Genomic DNA, 21,493 nt, shown 5'->3' with positions numbered 1-21,493 from the left:
CCACCAAACCCTGTAATCATGTCATTAACAGTGTTTGTGTGTGTTGTACTGGGTACAGATTTCACATCAGGAGGTGGCCCACCCACAAACTCACACCTAGAACGTAAAATTAAATGTAATTTAAAATCAAATAAGATAAAAACGACCTTACTTCAGACCTGTACTTGGTGCTGCTAATACTTCAGTATTATAGCACAGTTCAGGCATTTAGGAAGAGAACATTTTTATACAATGTTAGATACGCAAAATAATAATGGATATATACTACAAATTTGTAGATGGGGAAATAAAATGTTACTGTGTAAAAACAGCAATAGTGCACTCATTTCTATTGTTACATCATGTAATATTATATTTCCATGATGTCATGTAACTTGGTTGTTTCCAACAATATGAGATTCTGCACCAGCACTAAATTAAACATAGTCTGATCTCAATCCATAGCACCAGCGCTGAACTCTAAAGATTCACCTTGCCTGTGATGCCACAAACTACCACTGGGGCCTACTGGGTTAAAGAGCCAACAGCTGGGGCATGAGGTGAGTATACAGAATGGTATGGTTTAGTACGGTATAGTTTTCCACTCAAACGTGTAGTTTGTCAGCTTGCCTGTTGGCTTCTGGGAATTGTAGTTATTTGCAGCCTGTTGGCTTCTGGGAAGTCTAGTCAAGTGTGCATTGGTGCCTGTGTGCAAGAACAGGAAGGGCCATACCATGTGACAGGGACAAGAGGTCTCATTTGCATATTAAATCCAGCTATCACAGTTGTGAAAATGCCACAGCAGTATCAGTGGAATAAGAAAATGTTGTGACGTGCCTGAGCAAACATGTCATTTAACCCAACAGGAGAGGAGTATCTTGAGTGCATCTCAGTTCAAACTTAGAACACTATGAAGGTTCCTTTTTTATTACAAAGAGATTTATTTAATCATTATCATCATACTCCACAATTCAATAAGACATCTGTACACATTCAAATGGGTAACCGCAGATATAAAGTGCTGTCTGAAGCCTTCTTCCTGGGTAGAGTGCATGGTTATCCAAGCAGGCGGCATGAGGGGCGACCATTGAAAGATAGATACTTGATAACGATGACATTGCGTCATTCATTGGTCAGTTCGAATGGTCTGAGTCATCCACAGGAGGTACTGAGTATGAGGTGATGTAATACAGTCATTTTTCCCGGTGTGTGTGTGTCTTCAGTTAGCCAAAGCAGGGCACAGAGGCCTGTGGTTTGTGTTCTGGATAGGAGGGATTAGGGTGTCCTTTTGAAACGAAAGCATTTGAAATGACTTGAAAGGTCTCAAATGACATGTTTTTGAAGTGACTACAGGCCTAGTATCTGATCCCATTCCAGTGGACAAGATCATAATCTTGATCCTCCTCATGTCATGCTCTGGAGGGCTGAAGGACAGAGGGGGCGAGGAACAGCTCCACCCCAGGAGCAGGGCAGGAGGAGGGGACTCCGCCCTCAGCACACAGCAGCATCTGTGGATCCACTCAGTCCAGGATGGTTCCAGTGGAGCTCTGCAGCAAAGCACCATGGGTAAAGTGTTTGGCACCTTTCAGAAAAGGAGTGCTCAGTAGTACATTTACAGTGTTGGGACTCCCTCACTCACACACACTTTTAGCAGCAGTGTGTAGAGGCAGGCAGCAGGTGAGACTGAGGTGTAGAAGGTACCTGTAAGCTTGTGAGGCAGAGAGACGGGTACATTGACAGACAGGCTGGCACAGGTGGTGTGGCTTTTATAGGCAGGTGGAGGTGGGTGTGAGTTTCTAGGATCAGAAGGCTGGGGTGGTGTGCATGTGAGAGGGGGTTCCACAGGCAGTAGCAGGGCTTAAAGGTCCAGTAGGCTAGGATAAAGGCTGAAGGTGCAGGGTGAGGTAGGCTGAGAGGAGGCAAACCACACCAACATAGGTCCAGTGTTACAGAGGGAGAACCAGATACAGAAAACCAAGAGAAGGAAAAGAGAAACATTTAAGATCTCCTAATTTCCCTTTGAATCGTTACAAATGTAAATCTTACTTAATCCCCCCACTCAGATTCATACTCAAAATACACAACTCTTTCAGTAGCATAAACACAAGCGCTCTATCCCATCCTTAAATATCTCAACGCCCTAAAACAACCAATTTTCTCCCCTCTAATCCCTTTCTACTAATTTCTCTTTCACATCCCTCTTTGTCCACCAGGGGGCACTGGAGTGCTGTATCATAAGCTTCACAAGCACGTCAGTACACTGCAAGTACAGACACTCATATGCCAGTATTCACACACAGTACAGTATCTCTTCCAGTAGTTTGCACAGAATGTCTTCACAGTATGAAACAAGTGAAATATTTAGTATAGGACTGGTCAGTTCACAGAGGTCTAGCATCATAGATATTCACAAAACATTCAGAGATTTATGAAGATATTCATAGAGATGAACAGGTATACTGTTGAACTCCCATGAGAACCACAGACACGGCGAGTTGTCCCAGCTCCGTGCCCAGTGCTGTCTGCACCAACCCTTAGCATCAGGGCAAAGGTTGGGCTTGTACTTCCTGTCCAGGGAGGAAGTCACTGGCGGTCAGAGAGAAAACGAACAACAAGGTGTTGCGTCCATCCCTCCTGGGGAAGAGGAGCCTGTATGTCCATGACAACTTCCTGTCCAGCGGAGCATCAACTTCCTGCATTTGATCCTATGCACTTGCTCCGTCGTCAGCGCCGCCACCGCCGCCCGTCCCGTGAATGATGAGGGTGGGTGGTGCCAGGGAGAGGTCTCTCTGGCTGCTGTGCCGTGATTGGCTGTCAAGGCGGTGCACGCTGCTGTGAGTGGACAGTGGGTGGTCAAGGTGGGGCATGCTGCCATGGAGGGAGGGGCGCTCCTCTGCGCCACGGTAACCAGAGGAGGTGTGTCTGGATTAAGAGGTGAGTAGGGGAGAAGAGGGGGAAGGAGAGAACAGGGAAAGAAAAGAAAATGTTAATCTAACTTGGCAGTGTTCTCTTTATACAGGTAAACACCAACTATACCCTGGTCTCTCTCTCTCTCCCCTCCGTACCGTCCGTCGCGGGAGCGATGAAGGCTGCCATGGTAACTGCTCTTGCTGTGCAGGCTGCCCGCCTTACTGCGGGAGGTGGGGGCGTGGTAAGGCCCACGGTCGCTAGGGGCAGGGCCTGGGTCGTCAGGCTCATCAAGGATGGCCAGGTGAGTGGAGGAGGCATGGGTGGAGGTTCCCTGGGGGAGGAAGAGACAGGGAGGAGAAGTGGAGTGAGGAGTAGAAACAAGAAGGAAGAGGGGCGAACACCATCTAGTCTGCTTCTTCTTCATGATTTAATCCAGTTCAGTAAATCTCCTTTAGGATAACATGGCTAGATGAGTGCCTGTGACAGTCTAACTAGCTGTCACCCATCCAGTCAGTTTGAGGTCAGTCATTTCTGTCTCACCTGTGTGGAGGTTCCCCTGGACTTCCTGATGATGGGGGTGTGGGGGTCCCTGAGCAGCGACTGGGCAAAGTCGGGCTCCTGCAGCACCTGCCTGCTCTCATTCACACCACTACTGGGGGAGGACAGGGGAGAGGGGACACACACGGGGGATGGCAGGGAGGGAGGAAGGAGGGGAGAGGGGGGAGGGGTGGGGAAGTGGAAGGAGGGAAGGGAGAGGTGTATGGGTGGGGGGAGGGTGAGATGGGGGAGGGAGGAACGGGCAGAGGGAGGCAGGGAGAGGGGGAAGGTGGAGGGGTAGGGGAGACGGAGGGAGTGGATGGACAGATGGAGGAGGGGGAGTGGAGGGAAGGGAGGAGTGGAGGGGGAGGAAGGGGTTAATGTTCTGTTATTGAGGGTGGGAGAACATGGGCGCAGAAAATAGCCTAATCACCATGGAGACAGGGTTATGGGATGTGTGTGTGTGTCTGGGGAAATTCAGTTATGAGTAACAACTGTTATTGTTCGCTCAAAATGCAGAATTACACTTACCACAATATCGTAAATTGAGAAACTGTAAAAACACACACACACTGTCCCCTTCTCATACAAAAATACACCCTCTCTACTTACTCTTTGCGTCTGCGTCCTTGGAGGAAGCTGGCCCACTCGAAGCAGGTCTTCTTGCTGCCCACCCAGAACACTGAGGGGATGCCCACCACCAGCAGCATCAGGTACTTGATCATGAACAACACCAGGTCTGGTCTGCTGGTCTGCTCCACCTGGTGGGGGAGGGGGGAGGAGCGAGGGAGGGAGGGAGGGCAGGAAGGAGCAGTGATGAGTGAGTCAGAGAGAAAGAAAGACAGATTCAACTCCATCAGAGATGAAGAGAAGCTAGGCTGTTCTCCTCCACCTGGAGGGGGTTAACAGTGTCTGCCAAAGTGTGTGTGTGTGTGTGTGTGTGTGTGTGTGTGAGTGGGGACCTCCAATAGCACAGCTGACTAGTCACAGACAAGTCTGTGTTCTGCTCTCCTCTCCCAGCCTAAACAATGGACACCAATTAAGCTGTGCATTCTTACGTAGGGGCGCACACAGCCCCCCACAGGAATGACCGATCAGATGGCGAGCAGCATTATTGAAAATTCCTTAATCACACACAAGGAGTCTCAGAAGAAACACACACACTCGGCCAGTACTTGCACCTGCTGCACTTATATCTCATACTAATCCAGTCTCCTCTCATACAGGCCAGTGTTGACAGGCCTGTGCGTGCACAGAAAGCACAGATGTTTTACTTGGGTCGTTAATGTAGTGCATGATACAAAATTAAATAAAAATACCCTATCCCACCACACATACACACACACTCCATAAATGTTACAAAGACAGCATACAATAAAGGCAGCTGAGCATGACTGAACAAGCCCTGAGAGGGAGAGGGGGAGAGTGGCGGGGGGGGAAGGGAGTTACAATAGGATGTTTTCTGATTGAGAGAGAGGAGGCAGTGAGAAAGGAGAACGACGGATCTAGACGCAATGATGCATATTCCCTCTTCCCTTCCCCCAACACATGCTCACACTTATCCTGCATACACCCACTCTCTCTCTTTCCAGGTGCTTAATAATTGAGGGAGGACTACAAATGATCCCTGACGAGGGTGGGAGGAGAGGGGAACCTTATCCTCAGCATCAGGGCACAGAAACATAACCCTCTGGTAGAAGGTGTGTGTGTGTATGTGTATAAGAGTGAACTTGCAAAGGCGAGAGAGAGAGGGTGTGGGTTGCTATGACACGTGACTCCCCTTTGCCCACTGCTACTAGGCGCTAGAAGCAGAAAAGCTATCTAGAGTCAAGTGCCACAATAGACAGAGAAGCTGAGCAAAGAGTTGCAGTGAAGGTCGACAGTTCGATTCCCGGCCGTGCCAAATGACGTTGTGTCCTTGGGGCAAGGCACTTCACCCTACTTGCCTCGGGGGAAATGTCCCTGTACTTACTGGAAGTCGCTCTGGATAAGAGCGTCTGCTAAATGACTACATGTGAATGTCAAGCGCTGGGGAAACTATGGAAATCTGTGGAGCGGTATATGACCTGGTACGGGCAGGGGATGTGGTAGTCCCGGCAACGCTCCTGGACCCAGGTGGTCTCCCAGACGGGCCGGTAGGTGTGCTCGTACAGGTAGCAGGCCAGCACGGTCAGCAGGGGGACCAGGTAGAGGACGGAGAACACCCCAATGCGGATCATGAACTTGACCAGCTTCTCCTGGTTCTCTTTCTCCAGGGGGATCTCCATACGCACGCGGTTCAGAGCCACGATGCCCGCCAGCAGCAGAGACACGCCCACCTGGACACACAAGAGGGGCACACACACACTACACAGATTAGTTTGTAAACGATAACCTCCGCACCCCTCATGTCAAACGGCCCACATGGATCAGTAAACAATGATGGACTGGTAGATAAGCGGGCAGACCCACCGCCACGTCCAGGCAGAGCGGCGCCAGCACGAACCATCGCAGCGTGGTGATGTCATAGAGGCCCACGAAGCACACGCCGGCGAGGGCGTCGCCCTCGATCTTGTTCATGGCGAGCAGAGTGATGGTGAGCGTGCCCGGTAGGCCCCAGGCACAGGCGTGGAACAGGAGGGCCTTCTTCTCGATGGCCTCGCTGCCCCACTTGGGCACTGCGGCCAGGAACCAGGTGATGGTGAGGATGACCCACCACACGCTGCCCGCCATGGTGAAGAAGTAGAGCACCATGAAGATCAGGGTGCACATCTGAGAGGAGAGGGGGACAACGCTACTCAGTTAGATCCATGTGTTTTGGGGTCCTTTTCTGTTTTATTGATAGAGACAGGAAAGCAGGGAGCGAGACAGGAAGACATGGCACAAAATGACCCGTGGCAGAATCAAACCTAGGCCCCTTACAGCCTTAATGGTACCTGGTGAACCACCAGGGCACCCCAGACAACTTTGTTTTTTTAACAACTCACAGAAAACATAGAATATCACAACACATGACTTCATAACAGAGACAATCATCTGTCAATCATTAGAAATAAACCACCAGGTCAATAGGAAGTGATTGACGGGTCTCACCTTGTTGTGAGACCCCTGGGTGATGGTAGACGCTCGGTACTCTGCAGGACTCGCAGCGTTGCACGCCACCTTGTCCTCCAATAGGAAGCCCAGGAAGAACGCCAGTGACACCATCATGTAGCAGACGGCGTAGAAGATGATTGGCCGCTCCGGGTAGCGGAACCTGGTGACGTCGATGAGGAAGGTGAGGAAAGTGAAGAGGGTTGCAGAGAGACACACGATGGAGACCACGCCTACGAAGTAGCGTGCGAAGGCCAGCTCCTGGCGCTGGAAGTACATGCTGGGGCAGGGGGGCGAGCAGTCGGACGTGCCCAGGAAAGAGTAGCCCAAGTCGGGCTGGATCTTGAGCTCGCGGGGGCACCAGAAGCCATAGTCTCGCTGGACCTCCAGAGAGGACTGGTCTGTGGGGTCTGGCTGGGTCTGGAGGTCCACTTCCCTGGGGTAAGGCTCATCACAGTCTGGGAACCTGGGGAGAGCAGGGGGGGGAGAAGAAGGAGAAAAAGAGAGGCAGATAGTCAGGGTAATAAGAGGGCAAATAGGGGATCAAACCACTACCATCTCTTACACATTCTACTGCAAGAAACCAAAGAGATCAGTCAGGGTTCTGTGGCTGGGTGTATTGGTGAGGGGTCAGGGTCGTAAGGGGTCAGACCTGCTGCAGTCCATCTCGTCCGGCCAGCTGACCCCAAACATGTCCATGAGCTTATGGCAGTCCCTCTTGGTGCGCTGGCACAGCGCCCGGCAGGGCAGAGACACACGGCCGTACTCAGTACACACGGGGGCATAGAGGGCACACAGGAACATACGCAGGTCCTCCGAACACCGGAGGTTCACCATGGGGTGGAACGGCTAGAGGGAGAGACAGAGAGAGAGAGAGAGAGAGAGAGAGAGAACGAGAGATGGGAGGAAGGGGGTGGGGGAGAGGTAGAGGCACAGGGAGAGAAGAGGTAGGAGGAGAAGTAGAGGCACAGGGAGAGACGAGGGAGAAGGAGAGGTAGAGGCACAGGGAGAGGTAGAGGCAGTGAAGAGGGAGGAAGAGTTAGACATCTGTACAAGCCTTGGCTTACCCATGCTAGATTACATTTTTACAGCACACACAGTCTCTCAGCATGAAGGAGGGGGGGAAAAGGAGAAAGTAAAAAATTGAGTTGGCAGAGATGGAAAGGGGACACTTATTCTATGCTGTCATCAAAAACCTCATCAATATTTAGAGACAAATGTGAAATGAATAACACTTTTACAAGCACGATCATGACTGTAAATACCCACTCCCTGCCCTCCATAAAAACATGAGTCTGACCAGATGCCTGACTGAAGTGAAACGCAATCCACACATACATCTAGTCACTGATGTTGTGAAAAAGGATTAGATTCAACACACACACACACCTAATTCACCCTATCTGTTACTGATGTTGTGAAGAAGGATTAGACGACACACATACACCGAACCTGTCACATCACGGGGCTGATATAATCCTCAGAGTCATCGGCTAAGTGAATATCACCCAGACGCATAGACAAGGGATTAACTGACTTACATTGTTCGAAACATCAAAACATCGTTCCACAAACATACAAATACCCCAGTGTGTGTGTATATGTGTGCCATAAAGGCACATATACAGATCAGCACAGTCCTGAGGGTAAGACTCTAGTGATGCGCAAAAGACATTCCATCTACTCAAAGCTGGACATTTCCTCCTCTCTCTTCCCCTCACCCCCTGGCATCCCTCTCTTTGTCTCGGCCCTCTCCTCCTCCGCTCTGTGGATGCACCCGGTGACCTCCTATAGACTGAGACGTGGCCTTCATTACTGTTCATACAGCCTCTGTACTCCACTAACTAGGCTGACTGCAACTCTCCTCCGAGCTCAGCTTCTGATCACCATTAGACCAACACAGAAGGGGAAATCACTGTACCCAGAACCCTGTCCTTCCTCCACCCCCCACTGTGTGTGTGTGTGTGTGTGTGTGTGTGTGTGTGTGTGTGTGTGTGTGTGTGTGAGAGATAGAGAGAGTGTGCCTCAACCACTGCCCTGATGAGTTTGTTTTGATCGCCCTCAATTGCTGTGTTCCAGATCTGTGCGCTTGGTAAAACTGTCCCACCCGCAAATGGGTGCAGCCACGCGTGGGTGCCCTGACATGCTTTTGAAGAGCTGTACAGCCCATCCACACACACACTCTCTCTAAATGTTGCATGAACTGTAGTGGGCACTTGGTCATGTGTTAATGCTTTGTGTGTGTGTAAGAGAGAGAGAGAGATAGAGCATGTAAGCTTCAATTCACGGGCTACAGCTCACAGCTGAGCATGTTGGCATGGCCCTTTCCTCCACCTCTCCATCTTTTCACCTCCCAGGAGAGAATGTGAGTGAGCATTAAGCTCTGTCTAGATGCCTCTATATATATATATATATATACACACACACACACCTGTATATGCATGTGTGTGGAGGGGAGGGGGGCTTTGGTATACAGTTTGGCTGCTACACACACTTTTGTAGCAGTGCCCGAGGGGTACACTTAACACAGCAGGGTCCAGCTCAGAGGACTCTCCACATGAGGATGTTCCACTGTTCCCACTAGTGGCCTGGTTCTGCTTGCCTGGACTCTGATGCTCCTGCTGTGTGCATCGTTACCTCCCCTCTTTCCCATCTCGTATGAATGCATCCTCTCTTGTGAATGCATTCCTCCTGTGTGTGTGTGTGTGTGTGTGTGTGTGTGTGTGTGTGTGTGTGTGTGTGTGTGTGTGTCATCCTCACTACTTACATTTCTTTTGTGGCCCAGTGATTTCTGACAACCAGACCCTCCCTCCCCCCCCCTCCCTCCACACAGAGAATATTGCTCTTAAGCGGTTGAGGGGGGGTGAGGAAGAGATAGGGGGGTGGTGCAGATCAATTGTCTCTCTTCATGTCAACTTGATTTTATCTTTTCAGCACTTTGTCATGTCTTAAGTGCTTCCGGACTGTGACACAAAGAAAGGCAGGACTGTCGACGTTGCCCCGGGCAACAGCAGGCCTGGCCTTTTCTCGTCATCCCCAAGATACAGGGAGGGATGAGGGAGGAAGGATGAGAGCAAGATAATCTGTCTATCCAGGCAACAGCCATACAGGGGATGAGTAGGGCATTTGACTGCAGATCAAAAAGGTCTCCGGTTCAAATACATGAATACATTCATATTATTACCAACAGACCCACTAGCACTACAGCTAAAATCCCACAATTTATGTTGCTTTGGATAGAAGCATCTGCTAGATGAATACATTTGTATTATTATTACCAATAGACTCAGTATACCAGCACTATGGCTAAACTCTGAAGCTCCAGGCTGATCTTCACGGAAGACGGTTTTACATGATACTGGGGAAAGAAGACAGCAGACAGCCTCAGGTTGTCCTCTCCACGGCAGATGGGACTGGGGGCTGGTGTTATGTTGCCTCTTGGAGAGTGGGCGAAGGACAGCGTGTGTGTGGACAGACGGTTGTGTGTCTGTATGTGCATGTGTTGGGTGGAAAAAGTGTTAATTTGAAGGTGCCTATTTGCATGTGTGTGTGTGTGTGTTCCTGTTTGTGTGGGGGACGGTGAGGGGTGTGAAATGCTGGTTTTCTGGCAGCAACAGAGTAGAAAAAGACCCCAACTGTTCCTCCTCTCCTTCAATAGATGGATTAAGTTTCTCTTTCTCCTCCTTCCCTCTCTTTCTTAGAGCCAGTGTGGCCTGAGTAAAGACTGACTGAAGAGAGAGCAGGAAGAGAGAGCAGGACAGACACGACAAGCAGAAAGAGAGAAAGTGATCCCCCCCCCCCCATCTCTCTCTCAGGTAAAAACAGTGAACAGGGTGGGGCTAACATTCCCTCGCTCCTGGTGTTTCTCAGCTGTGTGTGTGTGTACAGGTGGGTCCCTGGAAGCTGTGTGTGTGTGTACAGGTGGGTCCCTGGAAGCTGTGTGTGTGTGTACAGGTGGGTCCCTGGAAGCTGTGTGTGTGTGTACAGGTGGGTCCCTGGAAGCTGTGTGTCGTGACAGGGGGAAGCTTAGGGCACAGTAGAAAAGCCAGTTTGCCAACTCTGCTAAATCTGCACAATGTGTCGAGCTTCAAACGGAGAGAGGGAATGAAAGAGAGCGGGAGCAAGGGAGGGAAAGATGGAGAGAGGGAGGGAGAGAAGTTGGGGGAGAGTGGCAGTTTCCAGGAGGATTAGGAAGTCAAAAAGGGCTGGTCTTTAGAGTGTGAGAACGTGCAATGGCTCGCTCATATGCGCACACACAGGCATGCCCGCGCGCACATACACACACGGCAGCTCATTTCCTAAAACTTTTGTTAGGGGTGTGATTATTCATCTGTTGTACTGTGTTCTGTCGCAGACTGGGCAGGTAAGGTGACTGGTCATACACCTCAAACATAGTTGAGTGCCATACCGCTGTAGAAGTACTAGCAGGAAGTTCTTTGCTAATGTGATTGACTTATTTCGTAACAGATTACAACAAATCTTAAATAGAAGGTTGCCTAGAGTTATTCACTATTAGTGCTTCCCTTTGGTGGAAGCTTCTCCAGGCCTGTGGTGTGTGTGTGTGTGTGTGTGTGTGTGTGTGTGTGTCACTACAGCCCAAACACTGTCAGGCTCCATCAGCTTTTCCTCCATCACCCTGCACCCTCAGTTTCTCTCTCTCTTCCATTAATGACATCATCCCCATGTCATACAGAGAAGATTGCACACACGCACACACACACACTATAAACCCCTCTCAAGCGTAGCTAAGAGAGACAGGCGGCCTTGAATTGAGGAGAAGAACAAACACACAGTTCCGCCTCTCTAATCTTCCCTCTTTTCTCGTCTACTGAAAAGACAGCCCTCTCCCACACTCCCTCTCTCACAGCCTCATTCATTCGTTTCTTCATCCCTCCATCCCCCCCTTCAGTCAGGACCTGACAGAGTCGTTCCTGTCGTTCTTTTACACAACTACTTCCCCTCCTCCATGGTTCTTTCTCTTTCCATACTTCCATCCCTCCCTCCTCTCTTCCACTCATCTCTTAATGGCATTCCTATACACATCCAAATCCACTCCCCTCCAACCCTCCTCTCCCACTTTTTTTCCTCCCCCTCCCATCCCTCTTCTCCTCCCTCTGTCCTCCCCTACTGGGTTTTTTCCTAGTGTATTTCCTCCCTGGCTACTATAGCAACCAGTGATGAGGGATGACTAGCCAATCACAGAAGAGGGTTTCGAGAGGTGCTTGTCTTTATCCAGGGGTCAGAGGGCAGGAAGCACACAGAGACACACATCTACCTGTGTGAAAGAGTAGTGAAGAGAAGTAAAAGCACTACAGATGACCCACTAGAGAGGACCCACCCTAACTACCCAAAACTAATACAACACACACACACACACACACCAGGGTGAGCTCTCTCTGTTGAAGCTGCAGTTCTGAAACACACACACAGTCACTCATGCATTTGCCTGTTGATGAGGTTTCAGAGGACGGCATCTGTGTTTTTGTGTTCAACCCCTTGCTCTAGAAAACAAGTTCATGAGTGCAGAGCTCAGACTAAGACTATAGATAAGGATAATATATATTCAGGGTTTTACCAGGGATGACCTCAACATAAACACCACTTGGCTCAGTGCCCACTAACAACAATTAATCTGGATAAACTGTATCCCTATCACAGAGAGAGAAGTATGGAGAAAGGGAGGGATGAAGGGAGATATGAATGGAGGGACAGTTGGAGACAGGGATAGTTGGAAGAATAAGTATAAGGGGGGGGGGGTGGATGGATTGAGAGAGAGGGGGAGAAAGGAATGAATGAATGGATGGATTGTGGGAGAGATAGATGGAGGGAAGGATGGATGGATGCATAGATGGGGGAGGGATGAATACATATTACGTGGATAGCGCATTAGAGTGTGGAACACTGACCTAATGCACTTACAATGTGGATTCAACATTGGTGTTGTCATCCAACAACACAGCAGCAACAGGGATCAGACTAGCTGGTTGGTCAGTTATATACCCACCAGGCTGTTAGGCAGTCTAGTAAATTAGTCCATTCGTTAGACTAGTTTGTTAATATTTAGTAATCTGTTAGGTGGTCTAGCTTGTTAGTTAGTTAGGCTACTTGGTAATCTGCAAGGTACTCTCAGACAAAGGCGTCTGATTGGTTTCCTGCCTGACCTCTCTAGACGCCCTTCATAGTGAACAGTGTGTGGACTAGAGACCCGTCTCTATAGGTGCCCTCCATACAGAACTGTGTAGACCCTAGATCTGCTCTTCATTAGTCTGACACAGTGAAGGGATTATCGCCCCAATCTGCATAGTAAGTACCCCCTGCCAACACGCACACACGTGCAGACACACATGCGTGCACAGACACACCCATGTACGCGCACACACACACACACACACTCAGGGGAACTCAGTGTTGTTGCACAGGACCCCATGGTGTCCCCTGATGAACAGAGGGTGTGCTGAGGGACAGGACCCCATGCTGGGGGAGAGACAAACACTGTGCTCCAGTCTAGGGCCCTGAGAGAGACGTACAGACAGGCAGACCACACACACAGCCCCCTCCAGCCCTCTCTCTTTCTGTTTCTCTTAAACACTTGGCCCTTTCCTTGGTTTTCTCCCTTAAATTACTAACAAACACCGCCCCCCCCCCACCTTTCTTTCCAAGTGAACCACCCGCTCCCCCTTCTCCACAACATCCACCCAAAACTCACAACCCCTCTTTAACCCTTGTGTTCTCCTCGGGTCATTCTGACCCATCAGTCATTCTGACCCACCGTTGTTTGCAACAACTTTACCGCATACAAAAACAAAATGAAGCATTTTCTTTTAATTGTTGGGCTGTCTCAGACCCCCCACATTGCGAAGGTGAAAAGAAAATTATTTTTTTATTTGCTTTTGTATAGGGTAAAATTGGGTAAACACAACGATGGTTCGTTATGAACCTTTTGGTCATGTGACCCGAAGGCAGCACAAGGGTTAACACCTTCAACCCTCACCTCTCACTCCCCAGACAGCAGAGAGAATCCTCTAACTGACATATTCTGTGTGTGTGTGCGCGCGCGTGTGCGTGGTGGTGATGATTTGGGGGTGTTGAGTGAGTGCCCATGTCGGCTGTTCTGTTGTGACTAAAGACCAGAATTTGTCTGCACCTCTCACGCCTCCAAATTTCCCTCTCCCCTTCCCTTCATTTCTCCCCTCCCTTTCCCTCTCTTACCCTCTCCTCTCTCAGGTTTAATTGACTGAAGTGATGGAGGCAGACAGAATGGCTGTGCTGTCTGAATCAATCCCTTCATTGTGAGGCTGTGAGAAGAGATTAGTCGCTAGTTAGCACTGCTGAATAACATCAGCTGGCACGGCTAGCACTGCTGTCTATCACACACCAAACACACACACACAGGATGCACACACAGGAAAGACATGCCTGACATTGACACACACACCTGGTACACACAGAGACATAGCATCAGCAAAGCATTACAACAGCATCTTACACCCATGAAGCTAGTTAAAACTCAAACAACTGTGTCAGCTAACTGAGCCAGTCCTCCTCCCCCCCCCCCCCCACACACACACACACAGCTGAGATGAGGGTGTGTCCAGATGGTGGTGTGCTGTAAGGCAAGGGCAACACATGAGCTCCGTTCCCTCAGGCTTTGCATGTGCTGACTGGTGTGTGTGTGTGTGTGTGTGTGCAATAATTTGGGTATGAGTAACTGTTAAACAACTCTATTAATGTAAATGTCACACATAAACCAACCATTGACAGGAGATATTAGTAATGCTAGAAAATTGGCCCCACACTGCAAGAGAAACAAACACACACACATCGGAGATGGTATTCAGCCATGGTATCCCATGAGAGATATTATTACATTTCCTCCCAGCATTTTTTCCTTTCATTAACAGAAAACGACACACACATACACACTCATGCAACACACACATAAGGGGAAGCTTGGGAATCCATGGTGGTTTGTCATTGTAGCGTCTCTTGTTGTTCATTTGTAAAGCTGCCTTCCTTTCCGGAAGGCTTCATTTACCTCTTTAGTGGGTTAAACCAAGTTCACAAACACCACACATGGTATACCATTGACACATGGTATGGCTTGACATAACACATTTCTCAACATGATTGACATCGCTAGGCAACTGTACTGAAACAAATTGTATATGATATAATAATTATTTTTTCTCTCCTGGTGATTAGATGCAGTAATGGAAGCCATGGTTTCTCTATCTCGAGATGTTGAGTTAGCTATTGGAATTTCATTTGCTGTGTTGAGTTAGCAGTGTGGGGTTAGCAGTGTTGAGCTAGCTGTATTCAGCCAGCTAGTCACTTAGCTGTGTTGAGATAGCTATGTGTAGGTAGCTATAGTGCCATTAGCTGTGTTGAGTTATCTATGTGCAGTTAGCTGCGCTGAGTTAGCCATGTCGAGCTAGCTGTGTTGAGTTAGCCATGTGCAGCTAGCTGTGTTGAGTTAGCCATGTGCAGCTAGCTGTGTTGAGTTAGCCATGTGCAGCTAGCTGTGTTGAGTTAGCTTTGTGCAGCTAGCTGTGTTGAGTTAGCTTTGTGCAGCTAGCTGTGTTGAGTTAGCCATGTGCAGCTAGCTGTGTTGAGTTAGCTTTGTGCAGCTAGCTGTGTTGAGTTAGCCATGTGCAGCTAGCTGTGTTGAGTTAGCTTTGTGCAGCTAGCTGTGTTGAGTTAGCTTTGTGCAGTGGCTGTACAGTTGCTCTTGACAGCAGCACCAGCAGCTTATTCCGAGTGGGAGCAACAGCTGGACGAGGAGAAACCCTATTTAAGCTCTCTTATTTCATCATCTGTTTTCATAACCAAGTTGTTGCAAATATTGAAACTAATATATATATATATATATATATATATATATATATATAAGACAACCTATGATACATTGTCTTCCCTTAGTAAAATACATAACTAAGTGTTGTTTTAGGTTCTCAGAGTAGCTGTAACGTCCTCTAAAATCCATATTCCTGCCAGATAAAGGAGAATAATGAGTATTGAACCGAGGATAAAAGATTCTGTCAGGCCAACCAGCTCATATTACTGCCTAGTAACCATCTGTATAAACTATTGTTGTCGCTCTAGGCAACAGAGGGCCAAGTGTCTTCACCTCAGTGCAAGGAACATGTAAAGAAGGAAGTGTTGAATACGTCATAGCACTGGAGCAAGGAACATGTAAAGAAGCAAGTGTCATACATTTACATGCTGCTTTACTTCTAACACTAGCAGCTATGTAAAAAGGAAATCTCACAGGAATGTCTTCCATTTACTACCGCGAGCCACGCGACGTGACGTATCCAACACTTCCTTCTTCACATGACACATAGGTGCTGTGACCTTTGACGCCTCCTTCTTTGCATGTTCCGCACCACAGTGATGAACAGCTGACCAGAGACGCAGCGCCACTGTCCGTCTGAACCATTCCATAGACTATTATGGTCTGCCTCTCACAGATGCCCCACAGCCAAACCTCTTAAAAAACACTCCACAGTTCAGTCAACCAAACACAGTACTGAAAAACAAGCATGTGCACAGACACACCGCACATAATAAGCACACACACACACATACCACACATACGCAAGCAACCACACACACACACACACACACAGTCAGCGGTACCTCCATGGCTAGGGCAGCAGTCTGCTGGTCGTAATGGTTCAGCAAGTTGGGCATGAAGGTGGTGTTGTATGGAAGCTCCTGGCACATCCTCAGTCCAATGGGCTCGCAGCTGAATGCACTGTGGCTGTCCTGAGACTCCACATGGATGGACGCGCAGGGGGAGAGGAGAAGCAGGGGGATGAAGAAGAGGAGCTGCTGGCAGTGGTGGTGAGCTCTCAGCATCTTCCTACTTCCGTCAGAAACCCCCATGATGGCAGGAAAAGAGGGCTGCTGCTTCCCATTCGCTCTCATTCTAGAGTGGATGTTCTCGGGTGATGGGTGGAGAGGAAGAATGCCCTATTCCTCTTCAAAACGCTTTGGAAATCTGAGGAGCTCATAGGGGATTCCTGCTGGTTCCATTCCCCAGCTGGGTGCACCCTGCCTGGCAATAGGTCCCACCTGGCCAACCTCTGTCCTCCAGGGCCTTCTCTCCAGATCTGTACCCAGAGAAGGGCTCTGATCTTTGGCCACGGTGTAAGGCCGTCCCTAGAGAAGAACCTGTAAGTGTAAACACTAATTAACCAGACAACCAGATAGGGTGACTGTACAAAGTGTTGATCAATGGATAAACGTATAATCTTGCAAATACACTGCAACAGGGCAACAAGTAAGAAAAAGCTTCATGACAAACTACAAAGACTCGCAACTTTTGCCACTATGTTCATTTATCACATTCAACAACAAAATAAAAGTAGTCACCAATTAAGTGAGTCCTAGCAAGCAATAACATTTTTATTTTACTCCTTAAAATGACAATGGCCTTAACCAATTGTATAATTTGTATTAGCTAAGCAATGTAACCAAGCTTTGCAAATTAAGTACACAACTCTACACGGGGCTTCAACTTGTGCAGGGGCAATTCATTCTCATTATCGAAACACAACCTTGTTGACAGGGCGTAGCTACCACCCGAGACTGAAGCGAGGAGAGCGAACACGCCCTTCAAGCCGTTTCATTCCTTTCGACCCAGCCGTGCATGCATCCTCCTTGTATTCGGTTTCAACGCTCCATTCAATCGAATCTCTTTACCCACTGCAAACCGACCCACCGGGGCCACCCATCCCCCCGCCACCCATCCATTGCTTCTCCTTGCGTCCGCACATCAGTGAGAGGTTGGCCAGGCAACTAGCGTCCCCTTGACATGTTTCGCACTGGATGGCTTGATTGCCATGATGAACCGGTGCTGCTGTAGCTGTATGCCATGTTACTGGCATTGTGTGCTGTAGTAAAATATGCGTGCAAATGTGTAATATACGCGATGTAACATCGTATTTTACCAACACAAGCCCTTTAAGTCTAGAAAGCTTGCCGAGTAAATTTGATGACCAGTGTCCTTGCAGTTTTTCACGTAACGATACAGCTCGAGCTTGCAAGGTAAGCTGGTGCTGACGAACGTGTGTATCTCTGTCATGCTTACTCGCCGATGCCAAAAGCTTGCACATGACTCGCTGGTTAGAACTATAAGCATATATAGATAACTGGTAAATAAGTTAAACCGCTCCGGTTAATTAGCGTGGTGGGTATTTGGGCTTGTTCTCCACTGGCTCCCAATCCATTGGCTGGCTCTCAATCACTGAATATCAGTTCCCAACGTGTCGCTCCCTAGGGCTGTGTTGTCCAGACCACAGCGTCTGTATATAGCTAAACAGGCGGTGATCGCACAACCCGGACTGAGAATATCTCCACACTAACTATTAAACCAGTAAAACGTTAACTTTACCTGGTATCAATGTATTTTTCTTTAATATCCGCCGTTGTCTGTCGCTGTCCCTAGTCCTCCCAGTCGTTAATGTAAGCGTGCACTCCGGTTTCTGCTGCTGCGGCTTTCCCAGCACTTGCAGCCACCTACCTTCCAGGCTGACTGGCTCCTCAGTCCCGGTGACGCGCGTACACGTGTGCGCGCACTTAGCGACCACAGTTGTTCCCGCGCATAGACGAGTTTTGTTGGAGTTTTTTTAGATCGGCAAAATTTAAAAATAAAATCCGTTCACACTGGAAATGTCTATTGTGTGCATATACGAAAGCATCCGGGAGTATAATAAATTATATTCTCAATGGGGTTTAGGTTTGGTCTTTGGTGTTCCAGGGATCACATCGTAAAATAATTTGCAACACCGCTAGTGAAAAGTGAAATAGCCTAAATTTGTATATACAAAACGTAATTAGATGTTAATGTGTGAAGAGGTGCTGATTATGTTTTGGCTGCTTGCAGTGTTTGGGACTACATCGTTGTTATGATCAGTGACCTATGCTCTTTCGTAAATCTCTCTATTGGAAGTCGCTTTGGATAAAAGCGTCTGCTAAATGCATAAATGTAATAATTACAGATAAGTCAATTAATTATTGCTTGGAAAGCAGGTAGTTCAAAAAGTATGACTCTTTAATGTTCAAAAATAAATTACAAATCACCACATTTAATTATAAAAAAAGTATCAAATTGATTAAAAAGAATAATGCTAGGTACAACTAAATACAAAATACTGCCAGAAACAAAACCGTACATACACAAACATACAAAAAAAATCACTGGGCAAATGAAGAGCTCAACGCAAATTACAGGCTATCCTTAATCCTTGCAAATCCACAAAACTGAACAGAAACGTAAAAAACATCTCTCTTTATGATCCAGCTCATTCGGATGCCTGGGCTAAAATAATCCCCAAAAGAAAAGGGGGGTAATTTAAATATACTGCAACCCTACAGGGACAATCTTCATATCGGCATGCACAGGAAAAACTTAATTTGTTTTGATGGTGTAAGTCACCTCCTAGTGTCAATATTTACCCGCCCCCCATCAGACCGGGGATTAACATTGCGTGCCAAGATTACAGATCGCTCGATTAAGCATAGCCTGAGATTAACCGTTCTACTGCTGGTCTTCAGGCTGGAAGGCAGTGGGGTTGAAGCCATCAAGACTGCCCTACATACTGTGTTCACTTTGACACACACACACACACACACACACACACACACACACACACACACACACAATTTGGCACCATCCATTTCAGTCAGACTCACATTAATTACCTTGCCCTCAAAATAATAAACTGACCAGAAGACGTGGTCAACAAAGGCCAGGTGGAGTGCTCTGTATTCTTGGGAGATCAGGAAGGTCATTTACATATGTGATTCTACATGGCTCCCCAACCCTGTTCCTGGAGAACTACCTCCTGGTTTATACTCTAACCCCAGTTGTGGCAAACATGATTCATCTGCCGTCTCATTATTAGAATCAGAGTTAGTTTAGGGTTGGAAGAAAAATCTAGTGTGATAAATATCTTGAAATAGGGTTGGAGCCCATCTCTACTGGTTCGAGAACATCTTTGGCTGCACTGGACCTCCAGGGTGCATTATGGGTAGTCAGAGGTTTGTCCAATCAGGCTCAGCCCAGGGCGTGAGAACTCAGGATCCGCTACTGCCCGATTGGTCAAAGCCTCATCTTCAAGCTACAGAGAACAGAGGGGGTGAGGAGATTATTGGAGAAAATGAAAGGGTCAGTGTGGGTATGATTGATACAACTGTGTAATGCCATCAACCACATTGGACCAAGAGTGTGTCTGTGTAAAGTGAGTCAGTTTGTCTGCGCATTACCTGTTCTTTGATGTAGCTATGAGCACAGGGCCCCAGGCCTCGAAGAGTCAGACCCACTACAAAGCACCACAAAGACAGGCCTACCTCCAGGGCTGCTAGCAGCACACTGGGGATCCACAGGGACAGGGTTGTGTCCTGCAGAAATGGGGAGATAGAAAGATAGGGGCGGGGGGTTGACAGAGGCATGGAGAGAGGGAAAGAGAGATGAACACATTTCCTCTGAGGTAGATACTCATCCTCTGAGACAGATCATTTACATTTAGTCATTTAGCAGATGCTCTTATCCAGAGCAACTTACAGTGAGTACAGGGACATTATCCCCGAGGCAAGGACACAACGTCATTTGGCACGGCCGGGAATCGAACTGGCAACCTTCTGATTACTAGCCCGATTCCCTAACCGCTCAGCCACCTGACTCCCTGGCACCTGACTCCAAACTCACGTAGATGCGTGTGGTATCGAAGGGGCAGTCCGCCTGGATTGGCTTGCGAGCGCTTAGCTGAGCCTCAGTGGTGTTGCAGCCCTGCATCAGGGCCCGCCCATCGTACGCCACGGTGTGGCCAATAGCCAATAGGAGGCCGATGCCACAGGCTGCAGACAGCAGGGCGTTCAGAAATGAACTGATGAGAAGGCCGATGTGCTGGAAAAAACAGGAGAAATGAGACGTGAAATATATTAAGCAAGGCAAGGAAAATGTGCCTGTCACAGATAATGTAAAGAAACAGCATAACAAAAAAGATGACAGGATAGTTAACCTACCAGTTTACCAATGGATAGGTTTCTAGACACCAGTATGGCAATAATCCCAGATGCAATACTCTGCAAACATAAAGACAAAACTGAGATTTATTTAGAGATACGTGTGTATGAGCAATATGTGCTTCAGCTCAGCTCCACTAACCAACCCCTCTTGTCTCGTACACAAATAGATCTTTGACATTTTCACTGTGTAAAGCTTTACCAGAATTACCCAGAATTACAGACAGTCACTGATCTAATCAACATTATAATCATTATTATTATAGGGAAGACTAAATTCTCTGACCAACAGCCCCGAGGTCACGGAAATGATGTTGGCGGCGGTGTACTGGGTGGTGATCCTCCCGTCGGGTTTGGAGATGTGGCGCAAGACGCTGCCGTGGACGATGGCGCCAAGCAGGAAGTTGATATGACCCACCAGGATCAGAGAGATCCCCTTCTTCATCAACCAGCCAGGGCCCTTCTCCTTATCTGTCACACACAAAGTTTATAGTAGCCTAAAACTGATGTAAAATACGTGCCCTGTCATGTCCTAGATTTAAGTTGAACAAGTGTAGCACATTCTAGGTGAAAAACCTTAAGTTCACTGATGTGAAGTTATCCTGTAGGCTATATTTGATTATTTTTCCATAAAGTCATGCAATTTAAAATGCTGTTAAACGCCTGTTTCTTTGTTCAAAAAGAACAACTGCAGACCTGCACAGCAAACGCCGAAAGCATGACCACCTGCGAAAACTGAAGCTCCAATTTTCCTAATCAAGTAGGGTAAACAAATGTAGAATGGTCAAACGAAATGGAAGATAACCTACCAAAACCACACATTTTGTAAGAAATCCACCAAATGTCCTTCAAGTAAAACGATGGTAAAGTTTATTTCCCGTTTTCATAAAAAGCAAAAGCGCTTTTCCTCTTCGGCAGGCCGTGACGTAGCTGAACCCTCACCTGTTGCACGGAAGTCTAATGA

At 48.1% G+C, this 21,493-nt stretch overlaps 2 protein-coding genes across 3 annotated transcripts; both read right to left on the bottom strand.

Annotated features, from left to right (window-relative positions):
• Nucleotides 1-896: 896 nt before the first annotated feature.
• LOC146260804 (frizzled-3-like) lies at nt 897-18,039 on the bottom strand. Of its 2 annotated transcripts, none has more exons than XM_084667862.1 (10): nt 17,897-18,039; nt 16,138-16,674; nt 7,151-7,347; nt 6,499-6,964; nt 5,878-6,177; nt 5,493-5,744; nt 4,039-4,187; nt 3,430-3,541; nt 3,045-3,220; nt 897-2,901 (listed from the first exon to the last, which is right to left on the bottom strand). In XM_084667862.1, exons 2-10 carry the CDS (start codon nt 16,426-16,428, stop codon nt 2,685-2,687), a joined length of 2,160 nt encoding a protein of 719 aa, XP_084523988.1. In that variant the 5' UTR covers nt 16,429-16,674; nt 17,897-18,039; the 3' UTR covers nt 897-2,684. The 2 variants fall into 2 exon arrangements, with proteins under 2 accessions (XP_084523988.1, XP_084523989.1); XM_084667863.1 differs by having other exon boundaries at nt 3,430-3,538.
• A 496-nt stretch (nt 18,040-18,535) lies between these two features.
• krtcap3 (keratinocyte associated protein 3) lies at nt 18,536-21,477 on the bottom strand. Its single transcript, XM_084668169.1, has 6 exons — nt 21,339-21,477; nt 20,816-21,000; nt 20,530-20,589; nt 20,213-20,410; nt 19,771-19,905; nt 18,536-19,625 (listed from the first exon to the last, which is right to left on the bottom strand). The coding sequence occupies exons 1-6, from the start codon at nt 21,349-21,351 to the stop codon at nt 19,530-19,532; spliced, it is 687 nt and encodes a 228-aa protein (XP_084524295.1). The 5' UTR covers nt 21,352-21,477; the 3' UTR covers nt 18,536-19,529.
• Between the last annotated feature and the right edge of the window lie 16 nt (nt 21,478-21,493).

Source organism: Hypomesus nipponensis, chromosome 12 (assembly GCF_054491055.1).
Source record: "Hypomesus nipponensis isolate SF chromosome 12, ASM5449105v1, whole genome shotgun sequence".
Lineage (NCBI taxonomy): Eukaryota > Metazoa > Chordata > Actinopteri > Osmeriformes > Osmeridae > Hypomesus > Hypomesus nipponensis.
The sequence above is the reverse complement of the archived record's forward strand: the minus strand, read 5'-3'. Positions and strand labels throughout refer to the sequence as shown.